The sequence below is a fragment of the Rhinoderma darwinii genome, chromosome 10 (assembly GCF_050947455.1).
Source record: "Rhinoderma darwinii isolate aRhiDar2 chromosome 10, aRhiDar2.hap1, whole genome shotgun sequence".
NCBI classification, from domain to species: Eukaryota; Metazoa; Chordata; class Amphibia; order Anura; family Rhinodermatidae; genus Rhinoderma; species Rhinoderma darwinii.
Window position 1 is genome coordinate 48518802 of NC_134696.1, and position 18552 is coordinate 48537353.

Consider the following 18552-nt stretch of genomic DNA (forward strand, 5'->3'; position numbering starts at 1 on the left):
GTTGCATAAGATTGTTGTATAAGATTGTTGCATAGAATTGCTGTATAAGCTTGTTGTATAGGATTGTTGTATAAGATTGTTGTATAAGATTGTTGTATAGGATTGCTGTATAAGATTGTTGTATAGGATTGCTGTATAAGATTGTTGTATAGGATTGCTGTATAAGATTGCTGTATAGGATTGTTGTATAGGATTGCTGTATAGGATTGTTGTGTAGGATCTTTGTATAGGATTGTTGTGTAGGATCTTTGTATAGGATTGTTGTGTAGGATCTTTGTATAGGATTGTTGTGTAGGATCGTTGTATAGGATTGTTGGGTAGGATCGTTGTATAGGATTGTTGTATAAGATTGTTGTATAGGAATATTGTGTAGGATCGTTGTGTAGGATTGTTGTGTAGGATTGTTGTATAGGATTGTTGTGTAGGATTGATGTGTAGGATCGTTGTATAAAAGTTCTCAGAACTGGAGATAAGTGGAGATCATGGGCGCAGGGATTTTCCTGGACTTCCTATCACTAATCCCAGAGGGACATTAGTCACCCTGAATGATCTGATAACAGGAAACAATAGAGTGTATTCAGCTTCATTCATACTGATAGACCATAGGTTGCTGCAGGGATCTGGATCTGCCACATCACTATTGTCCACCGTACACATTACACTGCCCACCGGTGTGCACGCCAGAAACCGTGACAGGGGCGGGGCTACGGAACGTCGATCAACAGACTACAGCCGATGATTGGTTGTTGCAGCTAACAGGAAGTGACCTGTAACGTCAGCGTGTGATTGGGCGCGTCCATGCATTCGGGGCTGTGGGCGCTTCCGGATCACTGGTGTCTGCTCTGCGGGAGGAGAAATACAATGTTGCAGGATGGGAGTTCCTGAGACGCTGTGACCCGGGGGACAAGAGCTGGGAGTGTGAGTGAGCGGGTGAGCGGAGTACAAGAGGAGGCAGCAGGCGACAGAGGCCCCCGGGACGTCAGCAGTCCGGTAAGAGCCGTCCTCTGTGTGCAGGGAATACCCCTCCCCTGACCATCAGCTGTTCTCTGGATCATCGTCCTCAGGGACTGGCCATGGAGGGGAGTGGCTGCACTACCTTATCAGCTGGGCACAGTACACCATGCAATCCGTGCAGGTGACCCCATACACCCTGTATTGTACAGGGCACACAGCTTTATGTGCAGAATAATGAAGTCCTGCGCCACCTGGAGGCCACTTATACATCGTGCAGGGAATTGCATTGTTAGCCATTGCCTCATTCACATCTGTGACCCTAATCCATTTGAGTGGAGCAGGAACTATGTGGGGAATGTGGTCCCTCCCTTCTGTATTGTATCAGTCTGGGTACATTATAATGATTGCTGGTAACGCAGTCCTTTATATGGTTTATGGTGAATCCAATAAGGAGCTTTACTTTAAAGGGTTGTCCACCTGGGATCTGGCGGCTGGGATCTACCAGGGGGAATATATCGGCTTCTCCTGCAGAGACACCAGGGAGATGTGGTAATGAATTGCCTGGGTGACTATATAATACATGATCACACGAGTCCTCCAGAGCGGGAACCTCTCCACATTGTATACTCCTCCGTGATGAGCCCCGCGGTCTGGGTATAATCGGAGTATGGATCCAGCTCCGTGCAGAAGTTGTATGTTAGCAGCTTTGTGTCCAGTAGTGTCGACGTCATCCGCACTGACCCATCGGAGGGTGGAGGAGGCGCGTGTCACATTTTCTTATAAATTTGTTTTTATGTAAGATATAGAACTCAATCACAAATATGTACAGTGTTGTATCAACATATAAACATAAAAAAGGAGGAAAGAAAAGCTACATTATACATAAAGTAACTAAGACACCCATATGGCAGCGTCATGCGTTAAAAGATCTCCATAGAAAAGGCATTTTTGATACCAGAAATAAATACTTTTGCAATGTATAATACCATTTTTTATTTTGCTAAAGGGTGGTCTTAGGCCTCGTGCCCACTTCAGGTTTATTTTTTGGTCGGGGTTCTATCCGTTGTTTTAACTGATAGCACCCTAACACATTCGTTTCAATGGGGCCATGCACACTAGCGTTGTTTTAACGGAACCGTCCGGCTGTACCGTCACAAATAGAACAGGTCCTACTCCTGTCCGTTTTTGACGGAACAGTCTCTACCTTTTCATTGATTTTGTCCGTGAAGCAACGGACTTCACACTGAAGCCATCCAGGTGTGGCCTGTGTTTCACGGAACCGCAATTAGCGTCCGTACAACGGCAGACGGAAGTGTGCATGCTGCCTTCATAGATGCGATTAAAAAAATAAATACAACTTTTCTGTGGAGAGAAGTGTATGACGGTGACCAATCGGCGTCATACACTTCTCTCCATTCATGTACTCAGCACATAGTGATCTTGCTAGATCACTATGTGCAGTCACTTACTCACACATTAACGTTAGTGAAGTGTCTTGAGCGTTAATAGACAACACCTCCAGCCAGGACGCAATGTCTATTCACAGTCCCGACACTTCGCTAACATTTGTGTGGGACATACAGCACAGCAAGCGTAATCTCGCGAGATCACACTGTGCTGTCATTAAGTCCCACACAAACGTTAGCGAAGTGTCGGGATTGTGAATAGACATTGCGTCCTGGCTAGAGGTGATGTCTATTAACTCTCAAGACACTTCACTAACGTTAGTGTTTGTGACTGCACATAGTGATCTAGTAAGATCACTATGTGCTGAGTACATGAATGGAGAGAAGTGTATGACGCCGATTGGTCAGCGTCATATACTTCTCTTTACAATGCCCAATTGGTCAAAAAGTAAAACACGCCCAGTTGTCTAAGTCATTAGCATAAAAACACTGCTGTAATCTACATTACAGCGCCGATCACAAGATGTACCAGATAGGGCACTTATAATGTGGTGACAGAGCCTCTTTAAGTACATCCAAAGGTCCATAACTGCCACAAGATCATCAAAAAGAGTTTTCCATTGTGGTTATTCTGCAGGTATGAACTAGTTACTTTAGACTCCAGGAGTCAATGTTTTAGGGCTCATTCACAGGAGCGTGAATCTCGTCCGTGTGCTTTGATACAACGCACAGCATACGGCTCCATTGATTTCAATGGGGCTATTCACATGCGAGTTTTTACGCAGCGAGTTTTTGTTGCGTAAAACTCACTGCACGTCCTATATTGGTGCGCTTTCACGCACTCAGCCGCCCATTGAAGTCAATGGGTTTGTGAAAACCAGACCGCACACGGATGCACATCCGTGTTTTGCACATTCATTGCATTGAAGAAAAAAAAGTGCTTGGGAGTGCATGAAAAACACATGCCACACTCAAAACGCACACGGACAGATTTGCGTTTTTTTCGCGTGTAGATCTGTCACGCTTGTAAATCTGTCACGCTCTTGTGAATGTAGCCTTAGTAGGCAGGTAATAAGTGCATAGATCTCAATGACCACAAACCAAAATCTAAGGCCACTTGCACACGGCAGTATTTTGCACCAATATTTGAAATCTAAAACCATAAGTGGATCTTGCACAAAGAAAAAGTCTAATGGAAAGATTTGCAGCTCTTTTGTGTTTTTGGAACCACTTTTGGTTTTGACAAATACTAATGCAAAAGACAGGCGTTTTCCCACAGAATAGGTGACAAATGTGGGGTTCCTCCGCACGTTCCTCCTCACTGCACGGTCACAGTGAGGCTTTTGAATAGCGCTATGGTCGCACGTATGCGCTGCCGCTCCATTTAATGTCTATGGGGCCACAGACACCGCCAAGTGCAGCGCTCAGGTGTTTCTCTTGGCCCCATAGACATTGAATAATGGGATAGTGCATATGTGCGATCACCGCACCCATTCAAAATCCACACTGCGACTGTTCAGTGAGGAGGAACAGGGGACGGAGCCCCAGTTCTAGTGATCGGTGGGGCCCCCAGCAGTCACACACTTATCACTTATCCTGTGGATCGGTGATAAATGTGTTTAGTTGGAAAACCCTTTAAGGCTCTGTTGTTCCGTTCCATCATTGTTAAACAAAATGTGTAGGGAAATAGTACCGTTAACTTCCTCGATAATTCCTATGGGATTTTCCTGATGGTAATGACTTGGCTTGAGTTGGCCTAGGCTTCCATTATTTTTGGCAGACAGAATAGCAGAGGATGTTACACAATTCAACCCAGTACAAATAACCCTGACTGATCCCATAAAAGTTAATGGGACAAGTCTGATTTCATTATGTTTTCACTTAGTAAATTAAGAGATCGTGCTGAAGCCTAGACGCTGGTTTGAACAGAGCCTAAGAGAGTGCGACTGGCGGAGTTTAGTCCTTGCCAAGCATCCTTGCCCCCTTAGCGAAGTGCCAACTCTGCCTTAAACTGAAGATCTGGGTATTCTAAGACAGACTGGTTGCTAGGGACGTGCTGCCTGACAACTACGTATATTAGGTTAGGTAGTTATTCCTAACAGCCAGTCTGTCCCCAGGTCTCTGCTCTTCAATTCAATGCTGACCGCAGATAACAGGGACATCCGCGTGGCAGCAGTCAATTCGTGCCATTCCCATCGCCATTATCAATCCCTTCTCTTGACGACCTATAGGATACACGTAAAAGAACTGGGAATGATCGTCTTCTGTTGATCTAGCAAGTGTATAACCTCAAACCTGTTCATCTTTCTCCAGGCAAGAATTGCGCAAGTGCGATGACTGAATATAAGCTAGTCGTGGTCGGGGCTGGAGGCGTGGGCAAGAGTGCTCTGACCATCCAACTCATCCAGAACCACTTTGTTGATGAGTATGATCCCACTATTGAGGTATGCATTGTGTTGAATGGACGTTGCTCCAAATTAAAGGAAGTTTCAGTAGTTCTGATATCAGTGCCTTGTGTCATTGTACGTAGTTGACACCCTTTAGCATTTAGTTGTCAGACACCACTAAATAACGATATTCCGTAAGTGGAGCAGTCAGTCACTGTCCGTCAGGGTGGAGGATAAATAAGTCTGCCTGGCAACCGCCTATATGTCTCCTGCCTCCATAGGGATAGTCTCATAAAGACAGCCCCTGTCCATATGCCCTATTAGGGGATATGGATGTCTGAGAGAGGGTCACCTGGCAAGAACCGCTGATCAGCTGGAGTTACAGAAGCCGCTGATCCTTCTATTCAAAAATGGTTTGTCTCCATGGAAGAACCCATTTTTAGTATTCACATTCAATTTAGCTAATGTGCATGTTAAAGGGGTTATCCCACGATCAATATTTATCACCCATCAATAGTGTAGGTGAACGATGTCTGATCAGTAGGGGTCCCAGTTATTAGACATTTACCACTTATCCTGCGGTCCTCTTTAATAAAGGGGTTGGTGGTGTTTGAGGCGGAGTATTATATACTATGTCTGTACTGGGCTATTTTATACTTTAGTTTTATTCCACTTGAATATTATGAGAATTGACCATTGCTGTTGGCCAAACGATGTTTGTCTCTTTCTCTATAAATTTGCATGTTTAGCCAAGCATATGTTATTTCAGAAGGGAGATGAGCGACTGCCATACAGCTGTAGCCGCTTATGTTGGGAGGAAACAATGGCTGCGTTTATACTCATTACGTTCTAATGGAAGTCTGTATCCACTGAGCAGAATCTAATGTCTAAGATCAGTTTTATTTTAAGCCAGACCTATTCTACTCTGTCAAACTACAATAACATACTATAAATTGTCTAAGGTCTCGTGCACATGGCCCTGCCCATAATCACAGCCCACGATTGTGGGCACGGACGGCCACGGGCCGCATCCCACATTTTCTGGCCGTTCTCACATACAAAGTATGTGAGCACGGCCCGTAAAATACAAAAAATAGGACATGCTCCATAATTCCCGGCACAGTTCTACGGCACGGACACCTATCCGTAGCGATACGGAAAGGTGTCTGTGGCGAATAGAACTGAATGGGTCTGTAATTGTGGACTGTACCGCAATTACGGACATTGTTTCATTCGTGTGCATGAGGCCTTAGTATGATATTGGCCTTAACAGGGAAATCTAGTCTCTGATTTTCTGAAATGTATATTGTAGATGTGAGGCCACATAGGGGAAGTCTGTCATCTTGAACCACTACTGTGGTCTGGTGTCCATGTTTCCTCTGTTTGGTTTCTTATCTGACCTATGGTCATTTTGGCCAAGGTATCTCTAAGTATCGAAGTGTTCACATGAATGAATATCACAGTACATTGTGTTGCTTTCTCCCACTGTTACAGGACTCGTACAGGAAGCAGGTTGTCATAGATGGTGAAACGTGTCTCTTGGACATTCTCGACACTGCAGGTCAAGAGGAGTATAGTGCCATGAGGGATCAGTACATGCGAACTGGAGAAGGATTTCTTTGTGTCTTTGCTATTAATAATACTAAATCCTTTGAGGATGTCCACCATTACAGGTTAGAGGCATATTAACTGTAGCGCTTGGCTTCATGGCTGCCATAGTTAGTTGTCACCAGATTAGAAGTGTCCTATCTCCTACATAATCTGATCAGTGCTGGAATGTAGATAACAGCAGTGGTTTTTTTATTTTGAAAAACAATATTTTTGAGCAAGTTATGAGCAACTTTAGATTTTATGCTAATTAGTTTCTTAATAGACAACTGGACGTGTTTTTACTTTTTACCAAATGGGCGTTGTACAGAGGAGTGTCTGACGCTGACCAATCAGTGACCAATCAGTGTCATACACTTGTCATTGTTCCAGCCCAGCTTCTTTCACTGCACAATCACACTGCAACAATGAGAAGTGTAGGACACTGATTGGTCACTGATTGGTCACTGATTGGTCAGCCTCATACACTCTTCTGTACACCGCCCAGTTGGTAAAAAGTAAAAACACGCCCAGTTGTCTATTAAGAAACTCATTAGCATAAATCTAAAATTGCTCAAAAATGATTGTTTTTCAAAATAAAAACCACTGTTCTCTACGTTACCGCGCCAATCAGATTATGTTGTCCGCAGCTGATTGGACAGTGTCAGAGCGCTGAGATGTAAGGAGGTGCAGCACTGTGGAGAGCTTTGTGGGTGAGAGTGAGAAGCTTAAATTGTATTCTAAAGTGAATGGGCAAACAGTGCAGTGACTGGCAGAGGGTAGAGGCGCTGGTGTAGCGGTTGGAAAGAAAGATGAGCCCGGCTGCTGCATTCAGGGAAGAATGGTGAGTTTGAGGGGACATTCACCAATGCGTCACACTGGAGCAATTACTGTATTTGTATAAGAAACCGTAATGAGATTTGTGAAATTAATATTTAGATACAGATTAGGATGTAGAAAAGTTCAGATTTCTTGGGGAACATTAAAGAGGTTTACCACTCTACGAAAATTGTCAGCAGTGCATTCTAAGCCATATATTTGGTAAATGTACTATTTGACTTTATTTGCAGTTCAGCGCCGTTTTTCCATGGTCATGAGCCACGCCTACTTATTATAATAGCTGTATCCTCCTTATTCCTGCGGCTCTCTCCTGTATATGACCGAGGATGGAGAAGCATGTGACCAGACACATCCCTCTGCAACCGCCATGGTAACGGTGTGCCTGCGTTAGTTTCGGGGACGCACTGTTACAATAGAGGATGCAGAGAGGTGTCTAGTCACAAGCTTCACCACCCTCGGTCATATTATAGACAAGAAGCATAACAAGGGGGCGTGGCTTATGGCCGCAGGTAAACTGCGCTGAACTGCATATAAAGTCAAATGGTAAGATTACCAAATATACTGTTTAGAATACACGGCTGGTAGTTTTCGTAAAGTGGTCAACCCCATTAAATATTCATACAGGTAGCCACGAATAGTCTGCCTATTGGGGGATGTGCGTTCATACCTGATTGGATAATAACAGTAAAACTGTTAATCCAGACGCTGATGGTTCGGATATTCTTTGTAATCCGACATTGGTGACCAAATGGCTATAGTGGTTGAATGTTAGTAATATGAAATTTTTGATCTTTATCTTTTTTATTCCATTTAGAATCTCTTAATATCTATTGAAAATGATCTCCGAATGGTTTTTGTCTCTTGTTGATATTCATTAGTAATTGTGGCTGTTCTTATTTCACCAGAGAACAGATCAACAGGGTAAAAGATTCAGATGATGTCCCCATGGTATTAGTTGGTAACAAATGTGACCTACCTTCACGGACGGTGGACACAAAGCAAGCACAGGATCTAGCAAAGAGTTATGGGATTCCGTTCATTGAAACTTCTGCCAAAACAAGACAGGTAAACAAACATCTGTACTGCGTTTATAGAGTCACCATCTTGGACTTAGGATAGGGCATAAATGTATGGTCTGGAGGCTCCAACCTCTGGGACCCCCAGCAATCAGTAAAATGAAGGCTGTGGCCCCTTTATGGTTTATCCATATAAATGTGTCCGGTACTCCTCCGCTGCCCATTCAACGATCAGGAACGTCCACGCTTGTATAGACCTCCCTGTGCCTTGATAAACATTATCTCCAGCGAGCGCTGTGATCGTTGTTCTTTTGCTGCTGCTCTTCGGACCCCCACAAATCATTGAACACCACTTTACCTGGTTTTTCTTTGGATGGGCTAAAGATAAAGCTTCCTGGAAGGTTGTATAGTCTTCAGTAATCTGCCAGTGTGACACTTCTCCAACGATTGAGTGTTCACTGTATTTCTACATTTTACTATGTTGTCATTTCTACATTTTTACATTAGTCCCGACCTGCTGATCTGCAGGAGGATGTGCTGTGCACAAACTACAAAAACATGCAACAAATAGTTACCAGCTTTTTTTCAAAGGTTTTATATTAAAATAGAGTGAATTATAGTAGGAGCTCTTTATTTCAAGGGGGTTTCCCATAATCGCTACTTATCACCTATCCACAGGTAATAAATATCTGATTGGTGGGGATCCAACCGTTGGGACCTGTCCTGTAGATAGGTGATAAATAATGATTATGGGTAAACCCCTTTAAGCTGCTGCTGACTATAAATGCAATATTCTGGTACAGGAAAATAAAGATAAAATATAAAACTATTCATTTCTCATAGGTTTAAACATTTCTACTTGCTATCAGTGAACGGGAACTTCTAATGCTTTCAGAGTATGCAGATCTGTCCTGGTCATGTGGTGATCACACAAGTGCAGCGCTCTTTACAGTACAGTTATCACAGCTCTGTCTTGTAACACGTGACAAGGACAAATTTGTATCCTCTGAAAGTAAACAATGAAGGCTCCCAATCATGGACTACGATCAGATGTATAAAAACACAAAGCGCACGTAGTGCATCAAACAATACAAAGGTGAAGGTGTTCAAGGGTGGTCAAATCTGCTGACCTGGTTGGGTTGTGCTTGGAGTATTTTATGTACAAATACCCAATACATTATCTTCACTATTACGAAGCCTTTTCATCTGTTTCTACGGATATCAGAATTTCTCAAAGTTGGTTGCGCCAGGGCGATCATCCGGATTTTCTGCCTCTTCTCCATACAATCCGAGATGAATATGTTAGAACAATTCACAATTTTGCGTAAAAAAAAAAAAAAAGTGGCATTTACACTTTATTAAAGGGTTTTCTCACAATAGCGCTCGCTCATTTGTCAGTTTTATAACTTTCATTGTAGTGGGCAGCGACAGTACATTCCCAGCTCACTACCCACTGACGGGGACTGGTTCAATCATTGGAAGTCCATTCTATTGACGTGACATATAACACACTTTAGTGCGGGAAAACATGTTACACCTACGTTGTCAGGTTATAAACCGTTCAGCCACGTTTCTTAATGATTTTTGTACATACAGTGCGGTGAAAGAATGTATTCTTTAAACTGGGTTGTATTGCCTCGCAGGGTCATCGCCTCGCTGATGTGTATCATACCGGCCTTACATTCGTATTGTACAAGAAAGTTAGCAACAACTGACAAATGACTGTCCATTGTTTGGCTTTAAGTGTTTATAGAAAGGGAAAGGAATGTGTAAGCAGACGTGACTTTCCCATCCTGTTGCACAATAAGGGACCTAATCTGGGGGAAATTTCTATCCATGGTTAACCTGCTTTTTTCTTTCTTTTTTTTTTTCTTTTGACACCAAGGGAGTTGAAGACGCGTTCTACACCCTTGTCCGTGAAATCCGCAAGCACAAAGAGAAGATCAACAATGGGAAAAAGAAGAAATCCTCCAAAAGGAAGTGTGTAATTCTTTAAAACAAGTGCCATCCTTGCCAAAAGAACGCCAATGAAGCCACAGCCTGTGTGCCAACCCAAACCAAGCAGATTGTGTGGACCTTAGTAATGCAGTGGAAGAGAAATTATTGCCATGAAATTCCAGATTCCATTTTGTTTTTATTATAGGAAATTCATAAACCCAAATTTTTGGAGTGGGGAAGAAATCTTCGGAAATACTCCCTTTTTGAAGCCCATTCTCTTGTATAGAATTGAGACAGAAACCATAACACGTGTACAAACTTTTAATGAACAGACTATTGAAGAACCTACAGGACTTCTCCCTGAGTAAGGACCCCTACCACCATTTTTTTTTTACACCCTGGGGAGAAGCCAGTGGGTCAGATCTGCCTTGTTTTTTGCCTATGAAATTATTTGAATAAACAGAATATCGGTCAGCAGTATTTAAACCTAGGAACTTTATATGAATGAGTGATGAAGCCTTAGCTGGGAACATAGTCTGAAAATAGGGGAAACATGCTAGAAAGAAATAAAGGAAAAACATCTTTAAAAACTGTTTGTGTTTTTACTTTGCCTTTTTATTGTAGTAAAGATAAGATGACTGGGCTGAATCTGCTGAGCACGCTACACCCTCTAACTCGTATTCCTGTAGCCTTTTACATAGTCTTAAAGGGGTTGTTGGAGTATCCACTTGTAAGAAATATTAAGATAAAAAAAATGTAACATTTTTCTCTGGTCTGGTGTATACCTTAGGCCTCAGTGACCTAATATCACGTGGCTACATCATCTAACTGCGGCCACAGGATGTCCTGCCACCATGTACACAACGTCACTGAAGCCTAATGTATACACGATACCGGAACAGCATTTTAATGTTAGAGTTGTCTCATCAAGCCAACGCCTTTATAAATAGAAGCCGGCGATGAGCTGATCACTGCAAGTCCAGCTTGTCTAACCCCCAGTAACCACTGGGGGATGCTGTGTCTTGCTTTACATTTGTAGTATTTCATTCCAACCATGCAAATTATTGGCTGACCTCCCCTATTGGTCATCTTGTCATGACACAAACCCTTTAAGAATGTGACTGCTGCTTGATGCTATTCCTGTCAATCAAATCAACACAGCTTTCCTGGGGCGTAGCTGCATGCTATTTAGTTTTAAGGTGATGACTGTTATCCATGGGGTAAAGAGTCCTCAAGATATTTGAACATGCGTTGTTGTCCGTTTTAAATACTTCGGCTTGAGAGCGATTAGTATAGTGACAAACAGATGAACCAAGAGACTCTTATCTGAGCCTAAAAGCTATGAAGAGGAGGGATGCCTCCATGTAGGTCTTGTAGACAAAAATGCTCAAATCTGTGTAATTTTGCACAGCGCCTCGTGATACTGCAATGTTTGGGAAATCACTGGTACAATTTCTGACCCTTAAATTGCCAATGTAATTTGTGTGGTGCTTACTCGGTAGACCATGTCCTTTATGCATAAGTACACCTTCCTGCCGTTACTTTAGACTTGGGGTATGTGCACACAGAAACTCAAACGTCTGAAAATCAGGAGTGGTTTTCCCTTGAGTCCACGGAAAAACGGCTCCAAAAAACGGCTGAAGTGTCATGCACTTTTTCGCCATTTTGAAAAACGCCCATTGGAACAGAGTAACGTTTTTCCCATTGAAATCAATGGACAGTAGTTTGGAGGCATTCTGCTCCTGATTTTTCAGCCATATTTCGGGGCATTTACGGGCTGAAAAACGTCTGAAAACACTCCGTGTGAACATACCCTAAGCCCGGATTCACACGAGCGTTGCGCATCTCGGACGTGAAAAACTGCAGTTTTTCACGTCTGAGGTGCATCCGTGCTCTGCGGGACGCGATGTCATGCATCCCCCCCATAGACTAGAGTCTATGGAGGGAAGCGTGAAAAAATAGGATGTCCTATTTCTCACGGACCCTTCGCAATGTCCGTCGAAACAACGGTCACGTTGAATTACAAAGGTCCATGGGCCGCCATTGTTTCAACGGCCGTCTCACGGACTTTTAACACGCTCGTGTAAATAAGGCCTAAGGGTGAAATGCAGGTTACTATATAGCGGAGAGTAATGCGATGATCACAAGAATTTTAACCATGGGTTTCTTGCAAGTGTTGTATGACTTCCCCCGTAGCTAAGCTTTCCAGTTTCATGACCGTTGCAGTTATTGGCTATATTACCGCTACGGAAAGTCACTGTGGAGTCATAGCCTTCATTGTAGGGATAATGTCTCTTTGTAGGGAATCTGCAATAGTTATGTAAAAGGGGTTATCCGTATTCAAGTCCTCCCCAATAAAAGAATACTTCTTTACATCCAGTGAGTGAACCTGTCCTGACTTGCATCTAGTTTGTCACCGTGTGGTTTGTTAGTGTTTCTGAACTCTTACAATAAACCACCTCTGCTTTCTCCATGGTGAGGTCTGGCTATATGTGACAGCCAGCTCTTACCCTCTGTTATAGAAAGCACTGCAGTTCTATTGGGGCCAAGAGATTGGCCGGCCCTCAAAGTGTTCCAAGGATCTTCTGTTTTTATCTTTGCTATATGTTTGCTCTAAAAATGTGGTTGCTGAGCTGGGATCTCTGCAACTGCTACAGTATGGCTTTACACAGCACATGCTGGATGCGTGGAGTTTGGGGTACACAGTGGGTGCTTGAGTAAACAAACACAGCACATCCATGAACAGCAGTGGTTCCCAAGGTCTCCGTGTCAAAGGCTAGACAGCGACTTGGTTGCGCGACAAAGATTGCAATATCGTGTGAAATGGCAAGTAATGATTTTATTGTAATGCAACCACATTTACAAATGACTGACACAACAGTTGTAAAAGTTCAAACCTGCTGGATCGTTGGTCGCAGATCACTAGTCGCATGTGACTTTGCCTTCATAGAATTGAATGGAACGTGTCACCAATTTTATTTTAGGATGTAGCAAAGCCTAAATCACGTTTGACTTGCAACCAAACCACGTTCTAAAATAGCAAGTCGCAGCCTTATTTTTTTGTTGCGCGACTTGTTTGCGTCTTGATGTCACGTGACCATAGTCGCGGTATAGACCTAGCCTGAAAAAAATGACAGCTCGTGGTTGGTATGGTCACTGTAATCATGTAGAGAAGGGCTTCTCAGCCAACCAGTGATGACCCTTGCCGTGATTAACAAGTTTATTTATAGAGCAGTCAGTTTGAAATTAAGAGTAAATTCACACAACAGAAGACATGCAAGGTGAAGATCAGGCAATGGAATATATTTAAACTTTCTCTTATCCAACATTTTTAGTTCCAGCTAAGCTGTGATATCTAACAGTTCTCCTAGTATATAATAGGGTTACTTTTACTACAATCCAGAGCAGGACTCTAAATTGGTGGAAGCTTCAGATGTTGCAGTTTGAGGTAAGGCTGTATGGTTGCTGCTACGACTGTCCAGATGTTTTCTCCAGACCATATGGAGAAGATCAAGGTGTAGAGAAGAATCAATAGTAGAAGTCTCCGAGTGGAAAAGTGAGATCTTAATTTTGTCATCAATGGAGCCAAAAAGCAGCCTCCCTCTGTAAATAACCTAAATACAATGGTATCAGGGGAGTAAGTGATGTGAAGCAGGGAAAAGCCTTCCACAACTACTAAGACATGGCATAGGTAAGCATAAGGAAGTAATTGGTGTGTAGGAGATCCACAGTCTATCACAGTCTATAACATGTTCCATATGAAATAGAAAAAAATCTTGTTGCGCGCACTTCTGCACTATAATCGAATTTCTATGTAATTAAAGGCATGGGAAAAAGTTTTTGTCTCCTTCTCAATGTCTTCTTCGAGGCAGTGACACCTAGCATCATAGATAACTATGATACTATGAGCCCGGCTCCCTGCAGTGTGTTCTGTACGGGAAATGTGGCAGACATACGGACCGTATATCACGGACCAAACATTCTCGTGTGTGAGGCTCCTAACCGTGGTAAACCTTCCGAGGAGAGGCCAAAAGCGCATTGACTAGTCATCCACGAGGTCACAAAAGAATCCACTGGGGCTGCTTTACTTCTGCAGGGCCTGGACAACTTGTCATAATTGATAAAACCATGAATTCTGCTCTCTATCAAAAAACAAAACCTCTCTGTACATACAGGCAGAGTGATGCCTCTAAAATACGTAACAAGACTAAATCAAACATAATGAGAAGTAGTTCTCATGCATCTAATGTTTCTAGGGCATTGAAACGTGTATACCAAGCATTAGTTGGTGCATTGACCAAAAAGAACATAGAGAAAACCTACAAGGGATGGGGTTAATTGTTGCCCAATAGTCATGAGATAATGGAAAAGATGACTTTATTAGGGGATAAATACAAAAGGCATTAAAAATGAGTCATACAATGCAAAAGATGGCGTCAGCCTATGCAAGGAGTATAGAATGAAGTCAAGAGAGATGTGTATAATCATATAGTAATCCAGCATGTAGATGCAAAAATTTTAATAATGCATACAATAAGACCTCACTAAAAAAATATATATATATATATGGATTCTACATCCGATAAGGCTTATTTAGGAAAAGATAATGAAGTGACAAATGTAGTCAAGTTAAGATGGAGCCGTATCGGAGAAAAAATATGCCAAGAAGGTACAGGTCATAAGTTAACATAGCAACATACACAAACATGAACAAAGCTGGGATGAAACAGTAACAACCAGGAGTGAAAACATACCTATAGTAAGACTCCTGCACTGGGAATGACGCCAGACCCGTCACGCGTTTCGGCAGATGCCTTAGTCCGGGAGTGGTGTCATCCCAGTGGAGACCTCCCTTTTAAGGTCACGATGACCAATCAGGAAAAGAGCATAGATTCGCAGGTGAAGAGGACGATGTCGGCAACATGCGGTGGGTGGGTACAAAGATGGCCGCTGCCACACTTCCAGGTCCGCGTCATCAGAGAGTATGTGACGCAGCGATGTCTGACATCACCGCCTCCATCCACATCCGATTGGAAACAGCGAACAGCAAGGTGCGTAGGCCACTCCCCCCTCACACACGAGTGCACAGTCACTCACAAGGAGCCTCTGATTGAAGGTTATATAAAATGATCATGGAAATAGCTACATAGGAGGCATATATGGGGGCAATTAGAAGTATTGAAAGTAATCAAATAGTACCTAGTTACATGAAAAACTGTCTGCTAATGATGAAGTAAGAGTGATAAGTAAAATACTTACATAGACGGACATACATATAAGGTGCATATGTGTGAAATGAAGGAAAAAATTATGCCGCTATTGATTCCTTCAAAAACGACGGAAGCCTGTTACAATGGTGACAAATGGAAACCATTATCTAGGTTTCCGTCACCATTGAGTTCAATGGTGAGGAAAACAGAAGCTTATGTTTCCTTTTGCCTTTCTGTTGAGGGGTTAACCCAACGGATACCTCAGATGGAACCCCTCAGAGGAAAGGAACTGTGATGTGAACACAGCCTTAACTTAACTACATTTATCACTTTGTTATCTATTCCTAAATAAGCCTTATCGGATGTAAAATCCGTATATACTAGTCCTTCTCAATTAATTAGAATATCATCAAAAAGTTAAGTTATTTCAGTAATTCAATTTAAAAAGTGAAACTCCTATATTATATAGATTCATTACACACAGAGTGATTTATTTCCAGCATTTTTTTCTTTTAATGTTGATAATTATGGTAACAGTTAATGAAAACCCAAAATGTAGTCTCTCAGACTATTTTAATATTGGGTAAAAGTTGACGATGGTAGATTCATGGTGTGACACTCTATTCAGCTAAACAACACAAAACACCTGCAAAGGTTTCCTGAGGCTGGGTTCACACGACCTATTTTCAGGCGTAAACGAGGCGTATTATGCCTCGTTTTACGTCTGAAAATAGGGCTACAATACGTCGGCAAACATCTGCCCATTCATTTGAATGGGTTTGCCGACGTATTGTGCAAACGACCTGTAATTTACGCGTCGTCGTTTGACAGCTGTCAAACGACGACGCGTAAATGGACTGCCTCGGCAAAGAAGTGCAGGGCACTTCTTTGCCACGTAATTTGAGCTGTTCTTCATTGAACTCAATGAAGCACAGCTCAAGATTTACGAGCGTCTCAGACGGCTCGCAAAATGCGAGGAGAAGCATTTACGTGTGAAACGAGGCAGCTGTTAACAGTCTGTCTTTTCACACGTAAATGCCTCTCATCGTGTGAACATACCCTAAGCCTTTAAAAGGACTGGTCTGCTGCTCAGTGTCCAAAATCCTGTTTTCAGATGAAAGTAAATTTTGCATTTCATTTGGAAATCAAGGTCCCAGAGTCTGGAGGAAGAGTGGAGAGACATCAATCCAAGTTGCTCGCAGTCCAGTGTGAAGTTTCCACAGTCAGTGATGGTTTGGGGGGCATGTGATCTGCTGGTGTTGGTCCACTGTGTTATATCAAGTCCAGAGTCATCGCAGTCGTCTACCAGGACATTTTAGAGCACTTCATGTTTCCCTCTGCTGACAACCTTTATGGAGATGCTGATTTTATTTATCGGCAGGACTTGGCACCTGCCCACACTGCCAAAAGTACCAATACCTGGTGTAATAACCGCAATACCACTGCGCTTGATTGGCCAGCAAACTCTCCTGACCTAAACCCCATAGAGAATCTATAGGGTATTGTCAAGAGGAAAATGAGAGACACCAGACCCAACAATGCAGACGAGCTGAAGACCGCTATCAATGCAACCTGGGCTTCCATAACACCTCAGCAGTGCCACAGGCTGATCGCCTCCATGCCACGCTGCATTGATAACACCTGAGCAGTGCCGCAGGCTGATCGCCTCCATGCCACGCCGCATTGATGCAGTAATTCATGTAAAAGGAGCCCCGACCAAGTATTGAGGGCATATACTGGACATACTTTTCAGTAGGCCAACATTTCGGTATTAAAAATTTTGTTTTTAAATTGGGCTTATATAATCTAATTTTCTGAGATACAAAATTTTGGGTTTTCATTAACTGTTAGCCATAATCTTCAACATTAAAAAATAAATAAATCTGGAAACTGTAATAAATCTATATAATATATGAGTTTCACTTTTTAAATTGAATTACGGAAATAACTTTACTTTTTGATGATATTCTAATTCGTTGAGAAGGACTAGTATATATTTTAGTCAGGTCTTATTGTATGTATTATTAAAATGTTTGCATCCACATGCTGGATTACTATATGATTATACACATCTCTCTTGACTTCATTCTATCATCCTTGCATAGGCTGACGCCATCTTTTGCATTGTATGACTAATTTTTAATGTCTTTTGTATTTATCCCCTAATAAAGTCATCTTTTCCATTATCTCATGACTATTATGCAACAATTAACTCCATCCCTTGTATGTTTTCTCTATCAGAAAATTCTGAAGGAGAATGTCCGCCCGTCAGTTTTGTAAATTAAGGATCTAGGGCATTTGGGTTATGCAGCAGGACAATCATCCAAAGCACAAAATCAAGTCCACTTTTGAATGGCTCAAGAGAAATAAAGTTAAGGTTTTGGATTGACTTGAGTACTATTGAAGTGCTGTGGCAAGACCTTAAACGGGCAGTTCATGCTCGAAAACCCTCCATTGTAGCCGAATTAAAACAATTCTGCAAAGTGAGCCAGAATTCCTCCACAGCGATGTAAAAGACTTATCGCAAGTTATTGCCAACGTTTTATTGCAGTTGTTACTGCGAAGGGTGGTACAACCAGTTATTCGTTTTAGGCGGCAATTACTTTTTCACATGGATGATATAGGTTTTGAATAAATCTTTATCCTTAGTAATTGAAGTGATCATTTAAAAACGTCATTTTCTGTTTACTCATGTTGTCTTTATCTTATATACATTTTTTGGGATGATCTGAAACATTTAGGCAAATACTTTTTCACAGAACTGTACACTTTAACCATATGGAACCAAAAAAGAGAAATGTAAAGCTTTCAGTTATACTTCTACATTTAGGAACCACTCCTGGTGTTGACTAAAGGCCCCATTACACGGGCCAATAATCTGCCGAATGTGAACGTTTGTTCCCAATTATTGGCTTGTGTATACAGGGCAGTGTCAGTCGACAAATGAGCAATTGCTCATTTCTTGGAATATCACATAGTTTATGCAACCTGTAAAATGATCGTTGTCGGCATTACATCTCCACGTGTAAACAGGGAATGTGCTGTCGACAATGCTGCAAACTGATGGGGACTGAATGATCATATTAATGATATTTGTAGCATCGGCCAGTGTAAAAGGGCCTGCTAATGAGTGCCGATCGATATTGTTGATCGGCGCACCTTATGGGCAGAAATCTGTACATGTAAACTCACCCTAAGAAACTGCACCAAGAGT

The 18552-nt window shown here is 42.3% G+C and overlaps 2 protein-coding genes across 8 annotated transcripts in view; one reads left to right on the forward strand and one right to left on the reverse strand.

The window, feature by feature from the left end:
• Nucleotides 1-782: 782 nt before the first annotated feature.
• Nucleotides 783-10721, forward strand: LOC142662040 (GTPase KRas-like). Its single transcript, XM_075839862.1, has 5 exons — nucleotides 783-990; nucleotides 4674-4804; nucleotides 6242-6420; nucleotides 8080-8239; nucleotides 10076-10721. The coding sequence occupies exons 2-5, from the start codon at nucleotides 4694-4696 to the stop codon at nucleotides 10184-10186; spliced, it is 561 nt and encodes a 186-aa protein (XP_075695977.1). The 5' UTR covers nucleotides 783-990; nucleotides 4674-4693; the 3' UTR covers nucleotides 10187-10721.
• A 2251-nt stretch (nucleotides 10722-12972) lies between these two features.
• The window catches only part of KASH5 (KASH domain containing 5), a 91724-nt gene continuing 86144 nt past the window's right edge, over nucleotides 12973-18552 (reverse strand). For 6 of the 7 annotated variants that reach the window (XM_075839868.1, XM_075839870.1, XM_075839864.1 and 3 more), the window contains one exon: nucleotides 13257-13742. In XM_075839868.1, the coding sequence (XP_075695983.1) occupies nucleotides 13541-13742 (202 nt within the window). In that variant the 3' untranslated portion in view covers nucleotides 13257-13540. The other variant, XM_075839869.1, reaches the window with a different exon arrangement.